This window comes from Lepisosteus platostomus, chromosome 8 (genome assembly GCF_059453375.1).
Source record: "Lepisosteus platostomus isolate fLepPlt1 chromosome 8, fLepPlt1.hap1, whole genome shotgun sequence".
Taxonomy (NCBI): domain Eukaryota; kingdom Metazoa; phylum Chordata; class Actinopteri; order Semionotiformes; family Lepisosteidae; genus Lepisosteus; species Lepisosteus platostomus.
Genome location: NC_142618.1, coordinates 15,661,919 through 15,681,938, shown reverse-complemented (window position 1 = coordinate 15,681,938; position 20,020 = coordinate 15,661,919). Strand labels below are relative to the sequence as shown.

At 44.8% G+C, this 20,020-nt stretch overlaps 2 protein-coding genes across 2 annotated transcripts; both read right to left on the bottom strand.

The window, feature by feature from the left end:
• Positions 1–2,143: 2,143 nt before the first annotated feature.
• Positions 2,144–7,148, bottom strand: LOC148656758 (uncharacterized). The gene is made up of 4 exons (XM_088642606.1): positions 5,425–7,148; positions 5,269–5,333; positions 4,777–4,925; positions 2,144–3,281 (listed from the first exon to the last, which is right to left on the bottom strand). The coding sequence occupies exons 1-4, from the start codon at positions 7,021–7,023 to the stop codon at positions 2,839–2,841; spliced, it is 2,256 nt and encodes a 751-aa protein (XP_088498732.1). The 5' UTR covers positions 7,024–7,148; the 3' UTR covers positions 2,144–2,838.
• LOC148656757 (uncharacterized) lies at positions 7,068–18,955 on the bottom strand. The gene is made up of 6 exons (XM_088644400.1): positions 18,950–18,955; positions 18,048–18,442; positions 17,523–17,935; positions 8,200–17,408; positions 7,207–8,101; positions 7,068–7,141 (listed from the first exon to the last, which is right to left on the bottom strand). Exons 1-6 carry the CDS (start codon positions 18,953–18,955, stop codon positions 7,068–7,070), a joined length of 10,992 nt encoding a protein of 3,663 aa, XP_088500526.1.
• Between the last annotated feature and the right edge of the window lie 1,065 nt (positions 18,956–20,020).

Sequence of the window (20,020 nt, the reverse complement as noted above, 5' to 3'; positions counted from 1 at the left end):
TATTTTATTGGACTTTTGAATAGAAAATTTGGAAAAAGAGCATTTATTTATAGTAAATGTATTCGTCATTCCGGGTAAACGTCACATTCATAAATCAAAATGGTCTGATAATACTCCCCTTTTCAGTACTTTTGAGGTGGAGATGAAACACTATTTAAATTCTCTAAAAAAATTGAGAAATGCTAAAGCAAGGAAAACATGATATATGTAAACAAACACAATTTGATCACTTAATTTACTTCATTACCTCTGGCAGTTAAATGTTTTTCTTTTCTGTTTGTGTTTTTTTTCTCTTGTACCCGTTTCTGATCCTCTGGTTGTATTTGTATTTGTAAATTCTTTATACCTTTAATTAAAAAAAACTAATAACCTATTTCAAACCACAGTGAAGGGCGCCATCCAGCGGTGTGTAAACTGGCATTTGTTCAAATATAAAGAAATAAAACCGTGTGCTTACCTGTTGCGGATAATTCACAACAGCCGCGACACCTTATGATAATAGGAACAAAAATTGAACCATACATATTCATAAACATTTTTGGGTATGTTTAAGATTCCGTTGCATTTCACTCAACAGCACTTTTGTTTCCGTCAATACACATTTTTTTTCTACCGCACTCTACGACAAACCCACACTCAAGGTTTGGAAACCGGACATACTCTAAGCTACTTACACTGCGCCCTCTTGTGGCCTGGAGGTCTGATGGGTCTCTCCACCCATTTACTATTTTTTCTCTAATGTATAATTTATTAATAAGCCCCATAACCCCAATTAATTTATAGAGGAAAATACAACATATTAAAAGGGTACATGCGAATTGTTTTGTGGTGAGGATGGCTTTTATTGGTAATGTTGGTTATGCGTTACAACAGGGAAGGAGCTCTCGGTAGGGAGATTCCAAGGTAGGAGGTGTAATTCATCACATGTTCTGCACATGACTTGCTTTTGCCCCCAGTCAAGTGGGCGTTTTACTGGAACAAATCTGCCAAAGTACCTCTGCTCCATCCTGATACACAGGAGTCCAGTGTGTCTCTCCTGTTGAGCCATGTCCTCCATGTCTTCTCACAATCTTCGCTTCAGACTGGTCATCTTGCCCTGAGATGGACTTCCAGGGCCCCCTTCAGGGTGTGTCTTGTCTGTCTGGGTGTGCTCTGCAACTGCATTCTGGTTAGAACTGATCTAGAATAGATTTGTCCTCTCTGTTTAGATTCCCACATTACTGACTGGTTGGTTTGTACACATGCACCTGGTGTGTGCTGGTTCCACAACTGGGCCATCTGACTCAAAACCACCCACAAGGGACTTTGAGAACATGCTTTGAATTTACCAAAAACAGTTTCTGCAATCTGAGACTTTTTGTATTCATTGCGTTCAATGTTTGTGTTTGCACTTGAATGTCATGCATTTTAATAATTTGTTGTCATTTTAAAACTGTTGAAAAGCTTCTAAACGTATAGGCTTTTATTTTTAGATAAGGACAACATTACAAAAGCTTGTTAGCGCCAGGAAAAACAAACAGCATTGTGTTTAATCTCAATATTTATTGTATTTAAAGGGATTCGTTTGAACTCGACTGTTTTTGCATTTCAACAAGATAATATTGCATTATGCTGCCAACCACCGAAGCCTGTTAGCGATGTGGAGAAAAAAAGTATATAATGCATTGAAACAAGATCATATTGATAGTCCTCTAGACAGTGAGACCCTTGATGTCCGGGTGAAGTTATTCGTGGTGAGTGAAAGGTTGGAGAACGTGCGGTTTGAAAATGAAATACAGACTCCAGAACAACATTGCAAACATCAAACCAAGTAACAGCCTCAGGGGTTGCAATGCCAGCCCACCAGGAAGGAAAGATTTTAATCTTGACCAAGCTAAGGTTAAATTGCACTGCTTCTAAGCTTTTCAAGTCCCAGTTAGGCATGCAAGTAAATGGACTAGAAACAGGGTTGGGAAGGTTTTATAACAACAGAATAGGTATGTCTCCCACTTAAACTCTTGCCTGTAGGGGCAGTTTCATGTGCAGGCTCTTCCTGCTGTGCTGCCTCATGGGTTTACCGACAAACAATGGAATCATAATGTTTCCCTTTTAAAGCTCCTTGAAATATTCCATCAACACCATTACAGACGACGAGAGCCCTGCATTAATTACAACAGAATCTCTTTATTCTCCTCACTGCGCAGCAGAATTAAATAATAAAAATAATAATGCTTTTTAAACAATGAATACGTTTTAAAACTGAAATTGTACAGTATTTACATTCAATAGATAATTAAAACATTGATACATTGAAAAATATTGCACAGAAAGATCAGAACACTAATAAAGTACAGAAAAATATACATGATAATGTAAGTATTTATTTTCTTTAAGATAAAGGTTGAACATAGTTTTTTTTCTTTTTATACTTTTTTTTTTAATTAACTTAATCATATATATGAAAGTTTGAGATCTGAAAATGTTTCTATGAAATTTTCCATTCTAAAAATTGAATTATAATGGTTTGAATTTAAAGATCTGGAATTTTAAATTCCGACTCACTGTGTGATTTCATCAAACATTCTCAGGCATAAAAACGTAAAACTCACGTTTCTGCTTTTTTCTGTATCAGGACCATTTTTATCCTGACATTGTCAAATGAAACATTAATAATTATTAATTGTATCATATTTGTTCATGTAATATTCTTGTGTTGAGTCATTACTCATTCTGGGTTGAGGCCAGAACACACAAGACAGAAGTGATCCTTCCCATAATGTTAAACTTCACGACAGTAATGGCAGATTCATTTATGCCAAGCTAGCGGTTCAGAAGTATTTACTCAGTTCAAGAAACCTTCTACAGATCCATCAGACTCTCCCTTATTATTGCACACACTACTGTAAGAGAGAGGAGAAGAGTTGTGACTGCACCCAAACTGGAAGATACTCCTGCAATGTTGCTTCCAGATGTTGGTGATCTTGTAGTTGTGGTAGTTGATTTCTTGGTGGTTGTACTTGTAGTTCTTGAACCTGTGCTTGTCGCTGTTGTGGTTGTTGAGCTCGTGGTTGTTGTTGTTGGTGGTGGTGGTGTTGTAGTTGTGGTCGGTGAACTCATGGTCATGTCTTTTGGTCCTGTAGTTGTTGTAGTTGTGGTTATGGGTTTTGTGGTTGGGGTCGTTGAGCTCGTGGTTGTTGTTTCTGGTCTTGTAGCTGATGTAGTTGTGGTTGCTGGTGTGGTGGTTGGGGTTTCTGAGCTTGAGGATGTGATTGTTGTTGCAGTAGTTGTGGCAGAAGTTATCACTTTTGTAAAGGAAACAAAAAGATGTTGTGAGTTATAATTGTGTGATGTCATATTCATAAGTCACTGTATCTTTATTCTTTTTTTCCCAGAAATATTCATTAGCTTATTTATATAACCTTTAATTTAGATTTCATATTAATCCTTTTATTCCAATTCTGTAATTGTTCTAGAACTGATGCTTTATGAAAGGTAAATGTTGTTACAGGAGTAACAAGGAGTGCAGCAACATGGACTTGTTAGAGGAGTGGTTGTAAAATCTATAATTTCCCATTCACATCTTGACAGTTCACATTTCAGAAAAACGTATGCAGTTCACAGAGTCTCAAACAATGAGTACAAACTGAGCTATTCACTGATCTACAGGTGAGCTTACTGGGTTTGGGTTATAGTTGGTTTAAACAAAGAGGATTAAAGGGAGTTTCCTGCTTTACACAAGTTTATTAACTTTGTGGTAAATTATTATATTCTTCATCCACACACAGAAACATGGGATGGAAATAAAAGAGGAGATGAAGGGGCAGACAAAAGGGAGGGAGCTGAAGGATGACAGATAGAGACAAAGAAATGAAATGCCTTTGCCCGTCTTTTGCTCTAAGTTTGTACCAGGAGAGAGGACATTATTCTGATCAATCTTGGAGACCATATCCTGGCTTAGTAATTTCAACCTTGATTCAGAAAGCTTGTTGTCTTGCTATTTTAGGAAATTCTGAATTACTTTACTCGCTTGGAAGAAGTGGTTAGAAAATGGATGGATGATTTCCTTTGCTGTGGAGTCCTTAGGCTAAAATCTTTCTCTACAAATCTGGCAAATCATCATTAGAATTGGGAGACAGATTCCCATTCAGTTTTGAACATCCATGAAGTAGGAAGGGATATTTTTGTGCTGTGCAGTTATGTGATTGTTTTGTTAATAAATATTGGTTTACCCTAACAAGATTTGACTCTGATTTATACTTTTTCACGAGAGGTGTGCCAGAGAATGTAAGAAACACCTTTGCTACAAATTGGTACCTCTCATTTGGGTATGAATGTTGTGACTTCTTCGATTCCTACAGTGTAAATCTAGTTTCCTCTTGTTTGTAACCTTTCCTGTTTTTTTATTTCTAAGGCCACTTATTCTCCCTGTTTTTAGTCTTTAAATCTTTATAAAGGGGCACAGACACAATGCTCAGCGTGTTGCTGTTGCTGTATGCATGTATTTGGTGATGTACCTTTAGAATAAAGAGATTGATTCCCATTTGTTTTGTGGAGTTCAGGTTATAGGAAGGAAGCTTTAATATTAGTTTGTCTCATTTATTTAATAACTTAAAATAGAGAATTAAGCAAGAGAACTCAGGTTAAATAACAGTAGGATCCATATAGGATCTTTATTTCCCAATTGTTGCATTTACTTACATTAATAATGAAAATGCAGAATTATCCCATAGAAGTAAGGTTATATCACAGCACGTTTAATACAGTGATATGTCACTTTCAAAAGCTGCATGTACTTACATGTGGCATTAATGCTGGAAGGAATGATGTTCAGGAAGGTCTCAGACTGAGCCTCGGATATCTGCAAATCACTGATAACATTGGTGATGTTTGGCACAACTGTCTCATTACGGAATATGAGGTCTACATCCACTCCTACTGATCCACTCCTGTAGGTCAAGGGAAATAAAGAAGAGAGATATTTACTAATGGGTTGGAGCAATGTGTCATTCATGAGAGAGAAGATCCCAGTGTCCTCCTCACATTAGGGAACAACCAATTATGTGAAGTCATGACTGGTTATTTCAAGGGACAACTATATTGAATAAACACTCTAACAGACACCATGGATTAACAGGAAAATCACTGTTCCTGTAAATTTCAAAGTCTTTACTTTTTTCCTTTTAATAGTTTTTATATGTTTGGGTAACTGAAAATCCATTCACATACTGTAGTTTTGATGAAGTGAACCTATTGTCTGCACTGGTAGAAAATTCCAAAAATGTAGCTCACCAAAATCGCTTGACTTCACATCGCAGGAAGGTAAGTGGATATTTTTTTTTGTACACTGAGTAACACTGTAAAATAAGAAAACAGAAAACATTAATACCACCTCAGGCCTGGTAGATAAATTCTTCAATCAACGGTTCAAAACATACAAGTACTTACCTCTCCAGAGACATTTTGAGCCAGCTGTTTATACTTGGCAGATGAAGAATTATTCAGTTCGTCTTGGAAATCCCGAATCATTCGGAAAGTCAGCAGAATTATACCGTTCCTCTCTGATGTGGTTATGATAGTTGTCATGGTTGTAGTGGTGTCTGTGGTTTGAGCTGAGCTCGTGACAGCAGTCGGAGCTGTGGATTTCGTACTGGAAGTTGTTGAGGTTGTAGTGGGAGACGTTGGAGTAGCTGGGGTTGTAGAGTATGCTGAACTGGGAGTTGTAGCTGTGGGTGTACTGCCATGAGGTATTGTGGTCCTACTTGTGTTTGTAGTAGAAGGAGCTGTTGTGGTTGAAGTAGGAGCTGCAGCGGGCGAAGTGTGAAGTGGTGTAGTTGTCATGGGAGTGGTCGTTTGTGTAGCAGAAGATGCAGATGTGCTTGTGGTGGGTGGATAGGTTATGCCTGCAGTAGGAGTGATAGAAGTAGCAGTGGTAACAAATGCCATTGTTGCAGCTGGAGCAGTAGTTGTGAATGTGGCGGGTGAACTGTTGTTGGTACTGGAAATTGTTTTGGTAGTACTTAAAATATCTCTTCTGGTTGTAGATGAAGCTGTGGGCGTTGTGGAAGGTGGAGTGGTGGGTGTGGTAGGAGCTGTGCTTGTTGTACTGGGAACTATTGTGTTATTAACAGCAGCTGTGGGAGATGCAGATGGAGCTGTAGATCTAGTGGTGGCAGGAAGAATGGTGGTGGCTGTTGTAGTGGGAGCTGCTGTAGTAGTTGTAGTTGGAGTCTGAGTTGTAGTTGTTGTAGAAGGAGACGCGGTTGAAGTAATAGCAACTGCTGTTGTTGCCGTGCTAGTAGTGGAAGCTTCCTTTATCGTACCTGAAGCTGTAGTTCTGGCAGAAGAAGTTGGTGTTGAACTAATAGTTAGAGATGTAGTTTTAGTTGTTGTGATAGGAGATGTGGCGGTAGCAGTAGTTGCTGTAGTTGTACTGGGAATTGCTGTAGTTGCTATGGGAGCAGCTGTTGTTGAAGTGGGAGCAGCTGTGGTAGTTGTAGCTAGAGATGCAGTTGTGGAAGACAATGTGGTAGTAACAGCTGGGGCTGTAGTTGTTGTAGAAGGAATAGTTGTTTTAGAAGTAGGAGCAGCTGTGGTTGTTGTAGTTGGACCTGTAGTCATGGGTCTTGAGGAAGATGAAGTGTTGGTTGCAGGTGCTGTAGTTGTTGTAGTGGGTATTGTTGTGGTAGTACTGGGAGTGGCTGTGGTTCTTGTAGTTGGAGCTGTGGTTGTGGTGGGAGGAGAGGTTGTGGTACTAGAAGGAGTTGTGGTTGTTGTAGACGAAGGTACATTTGTGGGTGTTGTGGGAAGTGAAGTGGTGGTACTAGGAGCTGTGGTTGTTGTAGTGGTGGAAGGCGAGAAAGTGGAGGAAGTAGCAATTGTTGAGGTAGTAGTGGGAGCAGCTGTGGTAGTTGCAGTTGGCGCTGTAGTTGTGGTTACTGTGGAAGACGATGTGGTAGTAGTAGCTGGGGCTGTAGTTGTTGTAGAAGGAATTGTTGTTTTAGAACTAGGAGCAGCCGTGGTTGTTGTACTTGGACCTGTAGTCATGGGTCTTGAGGAAGATGAAGTGTTGGTAGCAGGTGCTGTAGTGGTTATAGTGGGTATTGTTGTTGTAGAAGTAGGAGCAGCTGTTGTAGTAGTTGTGGGAGGAGCAGAGGTTGATGTGCTGGTAGTTGTAGTTGTGAGTGGACTTGTAGTTGTGAGTGGAGGTGTTGAGGTAGTAGCAGGAGCTGTTGTAGTACTTGTAGGAGGAGCAGAGGTTAATGGACTGGTGGTTGTAGTTGTGAGTGGAGGTGTTGAGGTAGTAGTAGGAGTTGTAGTAGTTGTGGGAGGAGCAGAGGTTGTTGTACTGGTGGTTGTAGGTGTCAGAGGAGGTGTTGAGGTAGTAGCAGGAGTTGTAGTAGTTGTGGGAGGAGCAGAGGTTATACTGGTGGTTGTAGTTGTGAGTGGAGGTGTTGAGGTAGTAGCAGGAGCTGTTGTAGTACTTGTAGGAGGAGCAGAGGTTGTTGTACTGGTGGTTGTAGTTGTGAAAGGAGGTGTTGAGGTTGAAGCAGGAGCTGCTGTAGTACTTGTGGGAAGAGCAGAGGTTGTTGTGCTGGTAGTTGTAGTTGTGAGAGGACTTGTAGTTGTGAGAGGAGGTGTTGAGGTAGTAGCAGGAGCTGTTGTAGTAGTTGTGGGAGGAGCAGAGGTTGTTGTACTGGTGGTTGTAGTTGTCAGAGGAGGTGTTGAGGTAGTAGCAGGAGCTGTTGTAGTAGTTGTGGGAGGAGCAGAGGTTGTTGTACTGGTGGTTGAAATTTTGAGTGGAGGTGTTGAGGTAGTAGCAGGAGCTGTTGTAGTAGTTGTGGGAGGAGCAGAGCTTGTTGCGCTGGGAGTTGTAGTTGTGAGAGGACTTGTAGTTGTGAGAGGAGGTGTTGAGGTAGTAGCAGGAGCTGCTGTAGTACTTGTGGGAAGAGCAGAGGTTGTTGTGCTGGTAGTTGTAGTTGTGAGAGGACTTGTAGTTGTGAGAGGAGGTGTTGAGGTAGTAGCAGGAGCTGTTGTAGTAGTTGTGGGAGGAGCAGAGGTTGTTGTACTGGTGGTTGTAGTTGTCAGAGGAGGTGTTGAGGTTGTAGCAGGAGCTGCTGTAGTACTTGTGGGAGGAGCAGAGCTTGTTGTGCTGGTAGTTGTAGTTGTGAAAGGAGGTGTTGAGGTAGTAGCAGGAGCTGTTGTAGTAATTGTGGGAGGAGCAGAGGTTGTTGTACTGGTAGTCGTAGTTGTGAAAGGAGGTGTTGAGGTTGTCTCAGGAGCTGTTGTAGTTGTTGTGGGAGGAGCAGAGCTTGTTGCGCTGGGAGTTGTAGTTGTGAGAGGACTTGTAGTTGTGAGAGGAGGTGTTGAGGTAGTAGCAGGAGCTGTTGTAGTAGTTGTGGGAGGAGCAGAGGTTGTTGTACTGGTGGTTGTAGTTGTGAGAGGAGGTGTTGAGGTAGTAGCAGGAGCCGTTGTAGTACTTGTAGGAGGAGCAGAGGTTTTTGTACTAGTGGTTGTAGTTGTGAGACGAGATGTTGAGGTTGTAGCAGGAGCTGCTGTAGTACTTGTGGGAAGAGCAGAGGTTGTTGTGCTGGTAGTTGTAGTTGTGAGAGGACTTGTAGTTGTGAGAGGAGGTGTTGAGGTAGTAGCAGGAGCTGTTGTAGTAGTTGTTGGAGGAGCAGAGGTTGCTGTACTGGTAGTTGTAGTTGTGAGTGGAGGTGTTGAGGTAGTAGCAGGAGCTGTTGTGGTTGTTGTGGGAGGAGCAGAGGTTGTTGTGCTGGTAGTTGTAGTTGTGAAAGGAGGTGCTGAGGTTGTAGCAGGAGCTGCTGTAGTACTTGTGGGAGGAGCAGAGGTTGCTGTGCTGGTAGTTGTAGTTGTGAGTGGAGGTGTTGTGGTAGTAGCAGGAGCTGTTGTAGTAGTTGTGGGAGGAGCAGAGCTTGTTCCGCTGGGAGTTGTAGTTGTGAGAGGACTTGTAGTTGTGAGAGGAGGTGTTGAGGTAGTAGCAGGAGCTTTTGTAGTACTTGTAGGAGGAGCAGAGGTTGTTGTACTAGTGGTTGTAGTTGTGAGACGAGGTGTTGAGGTAGTAGCAGGAGTTGTTGTAGTCGTTGTGGGAGGAGCAGAAGTTGTTGTGCTGGTAGTTGTAGTTGTGAAAGGAGGTGTTAAGGTTGTAGCAGGAGCTGCTGTAGTAGTTGTGGGAGGAGCAGAGGTTTCTGTACTGGTAGTTGTAGTTGTGAGTGGAGGTGTTGAGATAGTAGCAGGAGCTGTTGTAGTTGTTGTAGGAGGAGCAGAGGTTGTTGTGCTGGTAGTTGTAGTTGTGAGAGGAGGTGTTGAGGTAGTAGCAGCAGCTGTTGTAGAAGTTGTGGGAGGAGCAGAGGTTGTTGTACTGGTGGTTGTAGTTGTGAGTGGAGGTGTTGAGGTAGTAGCAGGAGCTGTTGTAGTAGTTGTGGGAGGAGCAGAGGTTGTTGTACTGGTGGTTGTAGTTGTGAGTGGAGGTGTTGAGGTAGTAGCAGGAGATGTTGTAGTACTTGTAGGAAGAGCAAAGGTTGTTGTACTAGTGGTTGTAGTTGTGAGAGGAGGTGTTGAGGTAGTAGCAGGAGCTGTTGTAGTAGTTGTGGGAGGAGCAGAAGTTGTTGTACTGGTGGTTGTAGTTGTGAGAGGAGGTGTTGAGGTAGTAGCAGGAGTTGTTGTAGTCGTTGTGGGAGGAGCAGAGGTTGTTGTACTGGTAGTTGTAGTTGTGAAAGGAGGTGTTAAGGTTGTAGCAGGAGCTGCTGTAGTACTTGTGGGAAGAGCAGAGGTTGTTGTGCTGGAAGTTGTAGTTGTGAGAGGACTTGTAGTTGTGAGAGGAGGTGTTGAGGTAGTAGCAGGAGCTGTTGTAGTACTTGTGGGAGGAGCAGAGCTTATTGTGCTGGTAGTTGTAGTTGTGAGAGGAGGTGTTGAGGTTGTAGCAGGAGCTGCTGTAGTACTTGTGGGAAGAGCAGAGGTTGCTGTACTGGTAGTTGTAGTTGTGAGTGGAGGTGTTGAGGTAGTAGCAGGAGCTGTTGTAGTTGTTGTGGGAGGAGCAGAGGTTGTTGTGCTGGTAGTTGTAGTTGTGAGAGGACTTGTAGTTGTGAGAGGAGGTGTTGAGGTAGTAGCAGGAGCTGTTGTAGTAGTTGTGGGAGGAGCAGAGGTTGTTGTACTGGTGGTTGTAGTTGTGAGAGGAGGTGTTGAGGTAGTAGCAGGAGCTGTTGTAGTAGTTGTGGGAGGAGCAGAGGTTGTTGTGCTGGTAGTTGTAGTTGTGAAAGGAGGTGTTGAGGTAGTAGCAGGAGCTGTTGTAGTAATTGTGGGAGGAGCAGAGGTTGTTGTACTGGTAGTCGTAGTTGTGAAAGGAGGTGTTGAGGTAGTACCAGGAGTCGTTGTAGTCGTTGTGGGAGGAGCAGAGGTTGTTGCGCTGGTAGTTGTAGTTGTGAAAGGAGGTGTTGAGGTAGTAGCAGGAGCTGTTGTAGTTGTTGTGGGAGGAGCAGAGGTTGTTGTGCTGGTAGTTGTAGTTGTGAGAGGACTTGTAGTTGTGAGAGGAGGTGTTGAGGTAGTAGCAGGAGCTGTTGTAGTAGTTGTGGGAGGAGCAGAGGTTGTTGTACTGGTGGTTGTAGTTGTGAGAGGAGGTGTTGAGGTAGTAGCAGGAGCTGTTGTAGTAGTTGTGGGAGGAGCAGAGGTTGTTGTACTGGTGGTTGTAGTTGTGAGACGAGATGTTGAGGTTGTAGCAGGAGCTGCTGTAGTACTTGTGGGAAGAGCAGAGGTTGTTGTGCTGGTAGTTGTAGTTGTGAGAGGACTTGTAGTTGTGAGAGGAGGTGTTGAGGTAGTAGCAGGAGCTGTTGTAGTAGTTGTGGGAGGAGCAGAGGTTGTTGTACTGGTGGTTGTAGTTGTCAGAGGAGGTGTTGAGGTAGTAGCAGGAGCTGCTGTAGTACTTGTGGGAGGAGCAGAGCTTGTTGTGCTGGTAGTTGTGGTTGTGAGAGGACTTGTAGTTGTGAGAAGAGGTGTTGAGGTAGTAGCAGGAGCTGTTGTAGTAGTTGTGGGAGGAGCAGAGGTTGCTGTACTGGTAGTTGTAGTTGTGAGTGGAGGTGTTGAGGTAGTAGCAGGAGCTGCTGTAGTAGTTGTGGGAGGAGCAGAGGTTGTTGTACTGGTGGTTGTAGTTGTCAGAGGAGGTGTTGAGGTTGTAGCAGGAGCTGCTGTAGTACTTGTGGGAGGAGCAGAGCTTGTTGTGCTGGTAGTTGTAGTTGTGAAAGGAGGTGTTGAGGTAGTAGCAGGAGCTGTTGTAGAAATTGTGGGAGGAGCAGAGGTTGTTGTACTGGTAGTCGTAGTTGTGAAAGGAGGTGTTGAGGTTGTCTCAGGAGCTGTTGTAGTTGTTGTGGGAGGAGCAGAGCTTGTTGCGCTGGGAGTTGTAGTTGTGAGAGGACTTGTAGTTGTGAGAGGAGGTGTTGAGGTAGTAGCAGGAGCCGTTGTAGTACTTGTAGGAGGAGCAGAGGTTGTTGTACTGGTGGTTGTAGTTGTGAAACGAGATGTTGAGGTTGTAGCAGGAGCTGCTGTAGTACTTGTGGGAAGAGCAGAGGTTGTTGTTCTGGTAGTTGTAGTTGTGAGAGGACTTGTAGTTGTGAGAGGAGGTGTTGAGGTAGTAGCAGGAGTTGTTGTAGTCGTTGTGGGAGGAGCAGAAGTTGTTGTGCTGGTAGTTGTAGTTGTGAAAGGAGGTGTTAAGGTTGTAGCAGGAGCTGCTGTAGTAGTTGTGGGAGGAGCAGAGGTTTCTGTACTGGTAGTTGTAGTTGTGAGAGGAGGTGTTGAGGTAGTAGCAGGAGTTGTTGTAGTCGTTGTGGGAGGAGCAGAGGTTGTTGTACTGGTAGTTGTAGTTGTGAAAGGAGGTGTTAAGGTTGTAGCAGGAGCTGCTGTAGTACTTGTGGGAAGAGCAGAGGTTGTTGTGCTGGAAGTTGTAGTTGTGAGAGGACTTGTAGTTGTGAGAGGAGGTGTTGAGGTAGTAGCAGGAGCTGTTGTAGTACTTGTGGGAGGAGCAGAGCTTATTGTGCTGGTAGTTGTAGTTGTGAGAGGAGGTGTTGAGGTTGTAGCAGGAGCTGCTGTAGTACTTGTGGGAAGAGCAGAGGTTGCTGTACTGGTAGTTGTAGTTGTGAGTGGAGGTGTTGAGGTAGTAGCAGGAGCTGTTGTAGTTGTTGTGGGAGGAGCAGAGGTTGTTGTGCTGGTAGTTGTAGTTGTGAGAGGACTTGTAGTTGTGAGAGGAGGTGTTGAGGTAGTAGCAGGAGCTGTTGTAGTAGTTGTGGGAGGAGCAGAGGTTGTTGTACTGGTGGTTGTAGTTGTCAGAGGAGGTGTTGAGGTTGTAGCAGGAGCTGCTGTAGTACTTGTGGGAGGAGCAGAGCTTGTTGTGCTGGTAGTTGTAGTTGTGAAAGGAGGTGTTGAGGTAGTAGCAGGAGCTGTTGTAGTAATTGTGGGAGGAGCAGAGCTTGTTGTACTGGTAGTTGTAGTTGTGAGACGAGATGTTGAGGTTGTAGCAGGAGCTGCTGTAGTACTTGTGGGAAGAGCAGAGGTTGTTGTGCTGGTAGTTGTAGTTGTGAGAGGACTTGTAGTTGTGAGAGGAGGTGTTGAGGTAGTAGCAGGAGCTGTTGTAGTAGTTGTGGGAGGAGCAGAGGTTGTTGTGCTGGTAGTTGTAGTTGTGAAAGGAGGTGTTGAGGTAGTAGCAGGAGCTGTTGTAGTAATTGTGGGAGGAGCAGAGGTTGTTGTACTGGTAGTCGTAGTTGTGAAAGGAGGTGTTGAGGTAGTACCAGGAGTCGTTGTAGTCGTTGTGGGAGGAGCAGAGGTTGTTGCGCTGGTAGTTGTAGTTGTGAAAGGAGGTGTTGAGGTAGTAGCAGGAGCTGTTGTAGTTGTTGTGGGAGGAGCAGAGGTTGTTGTGCTGGTAGTTGTAGTTGTGAGAGGACTTGTAGTTGTGAGAGGAGGTGTTGAGGTAGTAGCAGGAGCTGTTGTAGTAGTTGTGGGAGGAGCAGAGGTTGTTGTACTGGTGGTTGTAGTTGTGAGAGGAGGTGTTGAGGTAGTAGCAGGAGCTGTTGTAGTAGTTGTGGGAGGAGCAGAGGTTGTTGTACTGGTGGTTGTAGTTGTGAGACGAGATGTTGAGGTTGTAGCAGGAGCTGCTGTAGTACTTGTGGGAAGAGCAGAGGTTGTTGTGCTGGTAGTTGTAGTTGTGAGAGGACTTGTAGTTGTGAGAGGAGGTGTTGAGGTAGTAGCAGGAGCTGTTGTAGTAGTTGTGGGAGGAGCAGAGGTTGTTGTACTGGTGGTTGTAGTTGTCAGAGGAGGTGTTGAGGTAGTAGCAGGAGCTGCTGTAGTACTTGTGGGAGGAGCAGAGCTTGTTGTGCTGGTAGTTGTGGTTGTGAGAGGACTTGTAGTTGTGAGAAGAGGTGTTGAGGTAGTAGCAGGAGCTGTTGTAGTAGTTGTGGGAGGAGCAGAGGTTGCTGTACTGGTAGTTGTAGTTGTGAGTGGAGGTGTTGAGGTAGTAGCAGGAGCTGCTGTAGTAGTTGTGGGAGGAGCAGAGGTTGTTGTACTGGTGGTTGTAGTTGTCAGAGGAGGTGTTGAGGTTGTAGCAGGAGCTGCTGTAGTACTTGTGGGAGGAGCAGAGCTTGTTGTGCTGGTAGTTGTAGTTGTGAAAGGAGGTGTTGAGGTAGTAGCAGGAGCTGTTGTAGTAATTGTGGGAGGAGCAGAGGTTGTTGTACTGGTAGTCGTAGTTGTGAAAGGAGGTGTTGAGGTTGTCTCAGGAGCTGTTGTAGTTGTTGTGGGAAGAGCAGAGCTTGTTGCGCTGGGAGTTGTAGTTGTGAGAGGACTTGTAGTTGTGAGAGGAGGTGTTGAGGTAGTAGCAGGAGCCGTTGTAGTACTTGTAGGAGGAGCAGAGGTTGTTGTACTGGTGGTTGTAGTTGTGAAACGAGATGTTGAGGTTGTAGCAGGAGCTGCTGTAGTACTTGTGGGAAGAGCAGAGGTTGTTGTTCTGGTAGTTGTAGTTGTGAGAGGACTTGTAGTTGTGAGAGGAGGTGTTGAGGTAGTAGCAGGAGCTGTTGTAGTAGTTGTTGGAGGAGCAGAGGTTGCTGTACTGGTAGTTGTAGTTGTGAGTGGAGGTGTTGAGGTAGTAGCAGGAGCTGTTGTGGTTGTTGTGGGAGGAGCAGAGGTTGTTGTGCTGGTAGTTGTAGTTGTGAGAGGACTTGAAGTTGTGAGAGGAGGTGTTGAGGTAGTAGCAGGAGCTGTTGTAGTACTTGTAGGAGGAGCAGAGGTTGTTGTACTGGTGGTTGTAGTTGTGAGTGGAGGTGTTGAGGTAGTAGCAGGAGCTGTTGTAGTACTTGTAGGAGGAGCAGAGGTTGTTGTACTGGTGGTTGTAGTTGTCAGAGGAGGTGTTGAGGTTGTAGCAGGAGCTGCTGTAGTACTTGTGGGAGGAGCAGAGCTTGTTGTGCTGGTAGTTGTAGTTGTGAAAGGAGGTGTTGAGGTAGTAGCAGGAGCTGTTGTAGTAATTGTGGGAGGAGCAGAGCTTGTTGTACTGGTAGTTGTAGTTGTGAGACGAGATGTTGAGGTTGTAGCAGGAGCTGCTGTAGTACTTGTGGGAAGAGCAGAGGTTGTTGTGCTGGTAGTTGTAGTTGTGAGAGGACTTGTAGTTGTGAGAGGAGGTGTTGAGGTAGTAGCAGGAGCTGTTGTAGTAGTTGTGGGAGGAGCAGAGGTTGTTGTGCTGGTAGTTGTAGTTGTGAAAGGAGGTGTTGAGGTAGTAGCAGGAGCTGTTGTAGTAATTGTGGGAGGAGCAGAGGTTGTTGTACTGGTAGTCGTAGTTGTGAAAGGAGGTGTTGAGGTAGTACCTGGAGTCGTTGTAGTGGTTGTGGGAGGAGCAGAGGTTGTTGCGCTGGTAGTTGTAGTTGTGTAAGGAGGTGTTGAGGTAGTAGCAGGAGCTGTTGTAGTTGTTGTGGGAGGAGCAGAGGTTGTTGTGCTGGTAGTTGTAGTTGTGAGAGGACTTGTAGTTGTGAGAGGAGGTGTTGAGGTAGTAGCAGGAGCTGTTGTAGTAGTTGTGGGAGGAGCAGAGGTTGTTGTACTGGTGGTTGTAGTTGTGAGACGAGATGTTGAGGTTGTAGCAGGAGCTGCTGTAGTACTTGTGGGAAGAGCAGAGGTTGTTGTGCTGGTAGTTGTAGTTGTGAGAGGACTTGTAGTTGTGAGAGGAGGTGTTGAGGTAGTAGCAGGAGCTGTTGTAGTAGTTGTGGGAGGAGCAGAGGTTGTTGTACTGGTGGTTGTAGTTGTCAGAGGAGGTGTTGAGGTAGTAGCAGGAGCTGTTGTAGTTGTTGTGGGAGGAGCAGAGCTTGTTGTGCTGGTAGTTGTGGTTGTGAGAGGACTTGTAGTTGTGAGAGGAGGTGTTGAGGTAGTAGCAGGAGCTGTTGTAGTAGTTGTGGGAGGAGCAGAGGTTGTTGTACTGGTGGTTGTAGTTGTCAGAGGAGGTGTTGAGGTTGTAGCAGGAGCTGCTGTAGTACTTGTGGGAGGAGCAGAGCTTATTGTGCTGGTAGTTGTAGTTGTGAAAGGAGGTGTTGAGGTAGTAGCAGGAGCTGTTGTAGTAATTGTGGGAGGAGCAGAGGTTGTTGTACTGGTAGTCGTAGTTGTGAAAGGAGGTGTTGAGGTTGTCTCAGGAGCTGTTGTAGTTGTTGTGGGAGGAGCAGAGCTTGTTGCGCTGGGAGCTGTAGTTGTGAGAGGACTTGTAGTTGTGAGAGGAGGTGTTGAGGTAGTAGCAGGAGCTGTTGTAGTAGTTGTGGGAGGAGCAGAGGTTGTTGTACTGGTGGTTGTAGTTGTGAGAGGAGGTGTTGAGGTAGTAGCAGGAGCCGTTGTAGTACTTGTAGGAGGAGCAGAGGTTGTTGTACTAGTGGTTGTAGTTGTGAGACGAGATGTTGAGGTTGTAGCAGGAGCTGCTGTAGTACTTGTGGGAAGAGCAGAGGTTGTTGTGCTGGTAGTTGTAGTTGTGAGAGGACTTGTAGTTGTGAGAGGAGGTGTTGAGGTAGTAGCAGGAGCTGTTGTAGTAGTTGTTGGAGGAGCAGAGGTTGCTGTACTGGTAGTTGTAGTTGTGAGTGGAGGTGTTGAGGTAGTAGCAGGAGCTGTTGTGGTTGTTGTGGGAGGAGCAGAGGTTGTTGTGCTGGTAGTTGTAGTTGTGAGAGGACTTGTAGTTGTGAGAGGAGGTGTTGAGGTAGTAGCAGGAGCTGTTGTAGTAGTTGTGGGAGGAGCAGAGGTTGTTGTACTGGTGGTTGTATTTGTCAGAGGAGGTGTTGAGGTAGTAGCAGGAGCTGCTGTAGTACTTGTGGGAGGAGCAGAGCTTGTTGTGCTGGTAGTTGTGGTTGTGAGAGGACTTGTAGTTGTGAGAGGAGGTGTTGAGGTAGTAGCAGGAGCTGTTGTAATAGTTGTGGGAGGAGCAGAGGTTGTTGTACTGGTGGTTGTAGTTGTCAGAGGAGGTGTTGAGGTAGTAGCAGGAGCTGCTGTAGTACTTGTGGGAGGAGCAGAGCTTGTTGTGCTGGTAGTTGTGGTTGTGAGAGGACTTGTAGTTGTGAGAGGAGGTGTTGAGGTAGTAGCAGGAGCTGTTGTAGTAGTTGTGGGAGGAGCAGAGGTTGCTGTACTGGTAGTTGTAGTTGTGAGTGGAGGTGTTGAGGTAGTAGCAGGAGCTGTTGTAGTAATTGTGGGAGGAGCAGAGGTTGTTGTACTGGTAGTCGTAGTTGTGAAAGGAGGTGTTGAGGTTGTCTCAGGAGCTGTTGTAGTTGTTGTGGGAGGAGCAGAGCTTGTTGCGCTGGGAGTTGTAGTTGTGAGAGGACTTGTAGTTGTGAGAGGAGGTGTTGAGGTAGTAGCAGGAGCTGCTGTAGTACTTGTGGGAAGAGCAGAGGTTGTTGTGCTGGTAGTTGTAGTTGTGAGAGGACTTGTAGTTGTGAGAGGAGGTGTTGAGGTAGTAGCAGGAGCTGTTGTAGTAGTTGTGGGAGGAGCAGAGGTTGTTGTACTGGTGGTTGTAGTTGTCAGAGGAGGTGTTGAGGTTGTAGCAGGAGCTGCTGTAGTACTTGTGGGAGGAGCAGAGCTTGTTGTGCTGGTAGTTGTAGTTGTGAAAGGAGGTGTTGAGGTAGTAGCAGGAGCTGTTGTAGTAATTGTGGGAGGAGCAGAGGTTGTTGTACTGGTAGTCGTAGTTGTGAAAGGAGGTGTTGAGGTTGTCTCAGGAGCTGTTGTAGTTGTTGTGGGAGGAGCAGAGCTTGTTGCGCTGGGAGTTGTAGTTGTGAGAGGACTTGTAGTTGTGAGAGGAGGTGTTGAGGTAGTAGCAGGAGCTGTTGTAGTAGTTGTGGGAGGAGCAGAGGTTGTTGTACTGGTGGTTGTAGTTGTGAGAGGAGGTGTTGAGGTAGTAGCAGGAGCCGTTGTAGTACTTGTAGGAGGAGCAGAGGTTTTTGTACTAGTGGTTGTAGTTGTGAGACGAGATGTTGAGGTTGTAGCAGGAGCTGCTGTAGTACTTGTGGGAAGAGCAGAGGTTGTTGTGCTGGTAGTTGTAGTTGTGAGAGGACTTGTAGTTGTGAGAGGAGGTGTTGAGGTAGTAGCAGGAGCTGTTGTAGTAGTTGTTGGAGGAGCAGAGGTTGCTGTACTGGTAGTTGTAGTTGTGAGTGGAGGTGTTGAGGTAGTAGCAGGAGCTGTTGTGGTTGTTGTGGGAGGAGCAGAGGTTGTTGTGCTGGTAGTTGTAGTTGTGAGAGGACTTGTAGTTGTGAGAGGAGGTGTTGAGGTAGTAGCAGGAGCTGTTGTTGTACTTGTAGGAGGAGCAGAGGTTGTTGTACTGGTGGTTGTAGTTGTGAGTGGAGGTGTTGAGGTAGTAGCAGGAGCTGTTGTAGTACTTGTAGGAGGAGCAGAGGTTGTTGTACTGGTGGTTGTAGTTGTCAGAGGAGGTGTTGAGGTTGTAGCAGGAGCTGCTGTAGTACTTGTGGGAGGAGCAGAGGTTGTTGTACTGGTGGTTGTAGTTGTGAGAGGAGGTGTTGAGGTAGTAGCAGGAGCCGTTGTAGTACTTGTAGGAGGAGCAGAGGTTGTTGTACTAGTGGTTGTAGTTGTGAGACGAGATGTTGAGGTTGTAGCAGGAGCTGCTGTAGTACTTGTGGGAAGAGCAGAGGTTGTTGTGCTGGTAGTTGTAGTTGTGAGAGGACTTGTAGTTGTGAGAGGAGGTGTTGAGGTAGTAGCAGGAGCTGTTGTAGTAATTGTGGGAGGAGCAGAGCTTGTTGTACTGGTAGTTGTAGTTGTGAGACGAGATGTTGAGGTTGTAGCAGGAGCTGCTGTAGTACTTGTGGGAAGAGCAGAGGTTGTTGTGCTGGTAGTTGTAGTTGTGAGAGGACTTGTAGTTGTGAGAGGAGGTGTTGAGGTAGTAGCAGGAGCTGTTGTAGTACTTGTAGGAGGAGCAGAGGTTGTTGTGCTGGTAGTTGTAGTTGTGAGAGGACTTGTAGTTGTGAGAGGAGGTGTTGAGGTAGTAGCAGGAGCTGTTGTAGTAGTTGTGGGAGGAGCAGAGGTTGTTGTGCTGGTAGTTGTAGTTGTGAGAGGAGGTGTTGAGGTAGTAGCAGGAGCTGTTGTAGTAAAGGGTGAAGTTGTATTATCTGAGGCTTCAGATGTTCTCATAGCTGTACATAGAATAGAATGTAAATGTCAATAAAATGTTCAAAACACCCCTTTGTATTCATGTCCATTTAAATCAATAAAGATTTCATCTTTAAATCTATTTCCAGGTACAAACACTATGTTTTGTCTTAACTATCTTTTGTGAAAACAAATGATAATGTTGATGCATTTTTTTCTTTCTACACAGACCAAATTTGAAGAGAGAGGCATTTGGTATAGGGGGATATTAAGACAATTATGCTTTTCAAAGAACTGTAATGTTCAGAACAGTGTTGAGTGGTGACAGTTTGTTCATTTGCAGTGAGTGACCGAGTGAGGGACGCTGCGTGACCTCCATGTGATAACACGGACTTCCGTGATCGCTAGTGTGAACTGTGTAAGGGCCAGTAACTTATCAGAGGGCTGGACTCACCAGCCAGGAAGAGTATAAGTGCTGCAATCCCCCCTCTCATCCTGTTGTCCATCCTGAAGAAGACTCGAGAGGTTCAGTAGCTGCTCAGTGTTCAGCAGAGTTGGTGTTTGGTCTCTCCAGTAACTTGTGCTTCAGTGCTCTTTTTCCTAATTCACACACAAACATAAAATCTTATTTGTGTTTATTCATGATTCACCTTTTCATTCTTGTAGGAGCTTCTCTGCTGAGACCTTGATTAAGTCTTAACCAGAGTCACATGATGTTGAAAATGCCATAGGCCACAAGGAAATTCATTTCAAACCAGGAACAGGAGGTAAGTCTTTACGCAAAGGATAATGGGAGTATGGATCAGCCTAGCAGGCCATGTTCTCAAAACTGATACTCTAGCTTCTTTCTAGCATAGGATGGAGGAGATCTTCAAATCAATTAGCTATCTACGTAATGGACTTCATATCCTGAAATTCCTCTTTCCAACTGTATCATGTCCTCAAGCTACATGATTAGTGATGCGTTATTTACTTGCAGTCTTACTGTCGTTGTTACAGTATATCATCTGATGTGATGACATTGCCAATGGTCTTACTAACCCAACTCAAGAGTGACAATACCCAACATGATAACATGAACAGTCAGCCTGTTCGAAACGATAATGCACCAGCTCGGACATCTCAACGCAACCAAACCAGCAGAAAGGAAAGGAACAATCTCACCTCATATTGCTTGTTTAGTTTAGGAAGGATGCACAGCAACACGAACACATAAATGAAACATAAATCATAAAACATACATCACAGAATTTTCTCCCATTAATACTGAGTCCTTGATTATTATTTTTTTTTGCTCACTGTCGTTTTTCAGATTTTTCAATAGTTGGGAATTGCGCGAAGAACTGTTATTCTAATTGTGTTTATCTAATTCCCTGCGTTTATCAAGTTGCAAGGGAAAAAAAACCTGGAAAATGTTTGCAAAGTAATGAAATCGAAGATAGAA